The following is a 6,545-nucleotide window of genomic DNA, read 5'->3' as shown; positions in this document are numbered from 1 at the left end:
TGTTTATGTTTTCTTAGTGTAATTTAGGTATGAACAATACATTGAGTGCATCAATCTAATTTCGTTGCAATTCTCGGTGATCAAATTTGTCGTGAAGCCCTTTTAAAAAAATGGTTGTTCCTCCACGAGTACTTCATGAACCGAAAAAACAGTGTCCCTTATAAATTTACAGGTTTAGGGTTAGGGTTTAGAGTGCATTTTACTCGACAAGAAACGTAAGGTAAAGTTCTGAGTATGAGATGATAGAATGTAAGAGCAAGTACCCCGAAAGGGAAAAGCATGTTCAAGTAAGAAGGATTCACAAGCCCGGGGTGCAGCAAAAAAAAAAAAATTAAGGGTGGTAGATGCAACAGAATGCCAATGTTTTCTGCTTCCCAGCGCACTTCAATTCCAAATGTGCCCCCATCGAAGGAGTGAAGAGCTCATCCTCAGCGAATTTAAAATCCCCAAAAACCTCTTCATTACAATCATCGTCAATACCCATACATTATGTCAGTGTTGTTTATTTGTATCGCTTACGACCACATTGCCAATATGCGTCTGATTGTCAGTGGAGAGAACGCTGGGCACTGAATGTTGGAATGTAAGGTAAAGTTTATGAGATGCCGGGCAGAGTCATTAGAATTGAGAGCCTGCAGTTCAGAACCGACCGTCACTTTTGGTCCGTGTAGACAGCATCGACATCATCGAGTTCAAGCAACTTCAATACAAGGTCCTTGTTTAGATCCATGGCCTCGTCATCTACCTGCGACAACAACGTGGAAATGGGTACTGACAGAATTTCCAAATATATGAAGCTAGCATGATGCACTGTTCTATGAGCTGCTATGTGGCATGTTTTATCTCACTCGAGGTGCCATAGTGAAACTTGACTGGGTGATAAGATAAATCTAGTGCGCTAACAAATTGGAATAAATCGTGAAGATGCAGTAGTTCTGTTTCCTACATAAGTTATCTGATCTTAACCCCAACATAATCCAACTTACACCAATGAAACAATGAGCAGCTGCACCATTTGGAAGTTGGCAGCACATATAAATAAACTAGCAAACTCTAGCGATCTATGAGTTACTTGCTTGAAAACATGGATGTAAAATTAAGGTTTCTGGAGAAACATGTGTGCTAGCATTAATTCATTAATTTTTAACTCGTACTGACTAGGCCACAATAAAAGAAAAAACAAATACCTCAACTGGATTGAGAGGCAGAAGTTCATAACCATTATCTGTTTCAAACTTTATTCCTTCCTCTTGTAGCTTTGATAGCACAACAGGGTAGTTTTCTGATGTAGTAACTATCTTGTAAAACCTGGGAGAGGGAGCAATTGTAAGAGCAATCTTTGAAGAGACATTTGTGGCTGAAAGCAGTGAAACTAGAAAGTAAAGCACCAGTAATATCACATGCAGTTCTCTGAGTTTAAACATAACTTATCTGTACTCAGTGCTTTATGAAAGTTATGACAGCAGACAACATCCAACTTGTGCTCATTTACCAGTTGTAAGATACTATGGAAATGAAGATCAAATTCAATGGGTCGGAACTTTACATTTTCGATTGATATCAGTTGGGTACCTTTCTATAACATCTTCTTCAGAGTCTTCATCATCACCATCAAAATTTGGTTCGATAACATCATCTGCACCAGCATCCAAAGCAACAGAGAGTAGTTGGTCCTTATCGGCATCTGTAACTTTTATGTTAACCACGCGAGCTTGTCGGAATCTGAATGTAACAGACCCGGGATCAGCCAATTTTGCTCCACAGTCCTTTACAACATTTCTAATATCCGCAATAGATCTTGTAATTTTGTCTGTAAGGACCTCAACGACCATACTTACTCCACCAAAACCATAAACCTGTTGAAACGCTTCATGCACTTAATTTTTTACAAAACAAAATGATGTGCATACTTATCAACTCCTGAACACAGTTCTAACTTAGATCTGCACACCCGGCAATTAACTATTCACATGTAAAAATAGTATTCCCCACCAACATCATATATCATACTACCAAATGAGAACATAATGTCAAGGTATCACATTAAACTAGTGATAGATAATCATACCTCATAAACCTTTTCTATGTAAGTATCCTGGCCCTTTTCTGAAGCTCTTTTGATGTTACGCTCAACAACTTCCTTGGGGACATCCAGCTCTCTTACTTTCTCTAGTATCGCCGCTAAAGCTGTGTTGGATGAAGGACTTGGGCCACCCTTTTTAATGCTGCATGATATCCATATGAACATACAAGGAGTCATATTAGCTAAAATATATCATGGTGCTTGATCTTACCATTCCATTTCAAATATATTTTTAAGATTTTAGGGTCAAATGAATATGAACACACGTCTTTAATGAACAAGAGACATTCTTCAGTATTATAAGTAATGGGGAGGTAATGACCACTTGCGGCAGATAATGGCAGATAATGGCTATATACCGACATCTACAAGTAAAATACATTATGATACTAGGTGAGGATGTACATTATGTTGGATTAAACCCAGATACTGCAAGTTATTGGATCTATAAAATACAAAGCTGGCAAAGACACATTTGTAGGAAATACAAGCTCACAGGGCCCGCAACACCTACGCAGCAACGATTTCTTTTCCAATTTTGCTGTTGCGCTTCATCTTTTTCAAATTCTGGGCACCCTGAGCCAAAGAAAGAACTCGTGTAAGAATATGCATTAAGAGGTGAAAGATAACTACATTTAGCAAGCAAGGAATATTTTCCATGTTAATCATGTTAAGATCTGTCCTTGTGCAATGCACATGAAAAAATAGCATCAGAGCTGAGTCAGGATAACTGAAACATGGCATTCTTTTTAGACAGAGGCAGCGAAAACCTGCACATTGAGTTGCCCCTAAATAAGAACTACTGCGACATGATGTAAGAGAGAATGCCAAGAACAGATCACCTTCCTCCCGGCGATCTTGCAGGAACGCCGCCCCATACAGAGCGGCTGGAACGTCCAAATCCTTCGCCTAGCCACGTGCCCCTGGAACAAGCTGGCGCCAGTAGCAGAGCCATTCCCTAATGACACCCAGAAACACAGTCAGGAAGACAAAAACTCTCCGATACCTCAAGATTCAAGAGAACTGGATCGGACGCGGGGAGCAAAGCGAAGGTTACTGTGTAGAAGGGAGGCGCTCCTGAGAGCGGAGGCAGAGGAGGAGAGAGACGAGGCCCTGTGGAGGAGAGCTCCCAGAGCCCTCGCGGCGGACGCCATGGGTGGTGGTGGCCGCAGGGAGCAGCGGAGTGGAGCGTGTGCGGCAGGTGCTCGACGGATTGCCGCCCTGAGCTGCGGCTGGGTTGGGACTAGGGAGAAGTTGCGCAGGAAGCTAAACTGGATCCGGGGATTGGAAAGGCGCGGTTCAGATTTGATGCTAGCGCTGGTCCCGTCTGCCCTGAGCCGTTGGATCCATAGACCATAGTGCCCTGGTAAAAAATGCTTTAAGCTTTGGGTGTACTACGTATAATATTTGTCTAACCCTATATTCCTCTATATTGACTTGAATGGAAGCTAAGGGTTTTCCATCCAAATGGATTGACTTGATAATGAAGATAGTAACTAGTGGTAAGGTGGGGATTAATGGGGAGATAGGGACCTATTTTTCCACATACTAGGGAGTGAGGCAAGGGGACCCACTTTCCCCCATTCTTTTTAACCTTGCTGCTGATATTGTTGCAGTTCTCGTGAAAAGATCTCAAGGGGAGGGATTATTGACTGGCCTAGGTACAAGCCTTGTGGAAGGAGGTGTGTCTATTCTGCAATATGTAGATGACACAATCCTTCTTCTCGAAGACAATCTGGACCAAGCCAGAACATGAAAGTGATTCTCTGTCTTTTTGAGCAAATGTCAGGGCTAAAAATAAATTTTCATAAAAGTGAGATTTATTGTCTAGGGGGGGGGGGGGAGACTTTGAAAGAATTTTCACTTGTAAATCTGGTTTGTTGCCAATGAAATACTTGCGAGTTCCAATTAACAAAAAAAGGCTGAAAAATTCTGATTGGGAACCTACTGAAGGGAAAATGAGAAACAAATTAGGACCTTGGCAAGGAAAAATGTTGGTGATGGGTGGGAGAGTTACCCTAATCAATTCATCTCTGACAAGTGTCCTCCTTTACATGCTCTCCTTTTATAGGTTGTTTGTTGGTGTGAGAGAAAAACTAGACAAGATCATGAATAATTTTCTATGGGATGAGACTGGAGATAAAAAGAAATACCACTTTGTAAACTGGCAGACAGTATGTCTACGAAAAGATCAAGGTGGTTTAGGAATTTTAGATTTGGAAAAAATGAATATTGTTTTACTAGCCAAATGGCTATGGAAGCTTTTCAATGAAGATGGTATCTGGCAAACAATCCTTAGAAAGAAATATCTTCAGAAGCAAACTCTCTGCCAGGTAATCACCAAAAATGAAGATTCACGTTTCTGGCAGGTTTGATAGAGATCAAAAAAAACTTTTTGGCAGCATTGCAAATTAGAATTGGGGATGGATCAAAAACTAGCTTTTGGGAAGATCACTGGATAGGATCTTCCTGCCTGTCCAAAACCTTTCCAAGACTGTTTTTGGTGTCCATGAACAGGAATGTCAAAGTTAAGGAAGTGTTTGATGTAGGTGTAGAGATGCTTAGATTTAGAAGAGCAATGGTAGGAGAACTCAGAGAACAATGGATTAATTTGAAAAAAATGCTAGAAAGAGTTACACTGAATAATGACCCTGATAGGTTGGTCTAGAAATTAACTGTCACAGGTGAATTTTCAGTTAAATCTATGTATTTAGCAATGCAGTGTAATGAAGTGGTACCTTACAAGTTTTTGTGGAAAAAATAAGATACCCCTTAGAGTCAAGACTTTTCTATGGCTAGTGCTTAAAGGAAGTATTCTCACTAGGGATGTGTGCAGAGGGGGTATCATCTTTTCTTCAAATGTCCCCTAGCTAGATACATCTGAAATGTAGTCAGTTGCACTTTTGGTATGAACTTCCAATTTGAAACTGCTGACCAATGTATCTCCACTTGGTTGAAAAAGTTTGGGGGGTGAAAAGAGAGTTTGTAACAGGGAATTGCTGCTGTTATTTGGAGTATCTGGAAAACAAGAAACTTGGCTTGTTTTGACAAAAAATGGCCGGATGAACCTTTTGCAGTTATTCTAAAAATTTGTTTTTATATTAATACATGGAGTTTGTTGCAGGTGAAGGAGGACGCTAGGAGCAGGTTGGAGTTCTGTGCTAAGGTGCTGAAAAGGGTAGCAAGGGAAGCATTTGGAGCAAGGAAGTGTTGGGTTACCTGGACGCCAAGGTTGACAATGTAGAAGAGGAATAAAAAAGGGAGAGGAGTTGGAGGAGGAAGGAAGAAGAAGCTGACATGAAGCAGGAGCAAAAAAGTTTGGCTGTGATGCAGTTCTTCTTTTCTCTCTTAGGCTCGATGTCTGATTTCAGTTTCCCCACCCCCCTCTCTTCTCTGCTGTTGAAATAAACTCGGGTTTTATTTCGATCTGTTCGGTATGTAAAACTCTAAGTATGTGTGTCTGTGGGGGTGTTTGTTGGTTCGGTCTGTGATCTTTGTAGTAACAAACTTGGTTTCCTTAATGAATCATCACCCGGAGGACTCTACATCACCATGATCGCCTCCGGACTGATGTGTGAGTAGTTCATCCTTGGACTATGGGTCCATAGCAGTAGCTAGATGGTTGTCTTCTCCTCATGTGCTATCATGTTAGATCTTGTGAGCTGCCTATCATGATCAAGATCGTCTATTTGTAATGCTACATGTTGTGTTTGTTGGGATCCGATGAATATGGAATACTATGTCAAGTTGATTATTGATCTATCATATATGTGTTGTTTATGATCTTGCATGCTCTCCGTTGCTAGTAGAGGCTCTGGCCAAGTTGATACTTGTAACTCCAAGAGGGAGTATTTATGCTCGATAGTGGGTTCATGCCTCCATTGAATCTGGGACAGTGATAGAAAGTTCTAAGGTTGTGGATGTGCTGTTGCCACTAGGGATAAAACATCAATGCTTTGTCTAAGGATATTTGTGTTGATTACATTACGCACCATACTTAATGCAATTGTCTGTTGTTTGCAACTTAATACTGGAAGGGGTGCGGATGCTAACCCGAAGGTGGACTTTTTAGGCATAGATGCATGCTGGATAGCGATCTATGTAATTTGTCGTAATGCCCTAAGTAAATCTAATATTAGTCATTATGATATGTATGTGCATTGTTATGCCTTCTCTATTTGTCAATTGCACAACTGTAATTTGTTCACCCAACATGTTATTTCTTATTAGAGAGACACCACTAGTGAACTGTGGACCCCGGTCCATTCTTTTACATCCGAAATACAATCTACTGCAATCATTGTTCTCTGCTGTTCTTTGCAAACAAACATCATTTTCCATACCATACGTTTAATCCTTTGTTTACAGCAAGCCGGTGAGATTGACAACCTCACTGTTAAGTTGGGGCAAAGTATTTTGATTGTGTTGTGCATGTTCCACGTTGACGCCGGAATCCCTGGTG

At 40.8% G+C, this 6,545-nt stretch overlaps 1 protein-coding gene across 2 annotated transcripts; it reads right to left on the bottom strand.

Moving 5' to 3' along the window:
* Positions 1-436: 436 nt before the first annotated feature.
* On the bottom strand, positions 437-3,371 carry LOC127326789 (probable transcriptional regulatory protein At2g25830). Of its 2 annotated transcripts, none has more exons than XR_007868123.2 (7): positions 3,141-3,371; positions 2,926-3,041; positions 2,598-2,659; positions 2,069-2,225; positions 1,547-1,856; positions 1,188-1,308; positions 437-745 (listed from the first exon to the last, which is right to left on the bottom strand). XR_007868123.2 is itself a non-coding variant. In XM_051353586.2 (7 exons), exons 1-7 carry the CDS (start codon positions 3,235-3,237, stop codon positions 653-655), a joined length of 930 nt encoding a protein of 309 aa, XP_051209546.1. In that variant the 5' UTR covers positions 3,238-3,366; the 3' UTR covers positions 437-652. The 2 variants fall into 2 exon arrangements, 1 of the variants encoding a protein (XP_051209546.1); XM_051353586.2 differs by having other exon boundaries at positions 1,573-1,856; positions 3,141-3,366.
* Between the last annotated feature and the right edge of the window lie 3,174 nt (positions 3,372-6,545).

Source organism: Lolium perenne, chromosome 1, assembly GCF_019359855.2.
Source record: "Lolium perenne isolate Kyuss_39 chromosome 1, Kyuss_2.0, whole genome shotgun sequence".
Taxonomy (NCBI): domain Eukaryota; kingdom Viridiplantae; phylum Streptophyta; class Magnoliopsida; order Poales; family Poaceae; genus Lolium; species Lolium perenne.
This window is presented reverse-complemented; position numbering and strand designations above follow the sequence as displayed.

Bases quoted from the DNA above. Each gene is read 5' to 3' on its own strand.
- LOC127326789 (XM_051353586.2), bottom strand. From the start codon at position 3,237: ATGGCGTCCGCCGCGAGGGCTCTGGGAGCTCTCCTCCACAGGGCCTCG. The intron at 2,660-2,925 runs GTGATCTGTTCT...TCTTTGGCTCAG, and splicing joins GCAAGATCGCCGGGAGGAAG to GGTGCCCAGAATTTGAAAAA. The intron at 1,857-2,068 runs GTATGATTATCT...GCGTTTCAACAG, and splicing joins ACATAGAAAAGGTTTATGAG to GTTTATGGTTTTGGTGGAGT.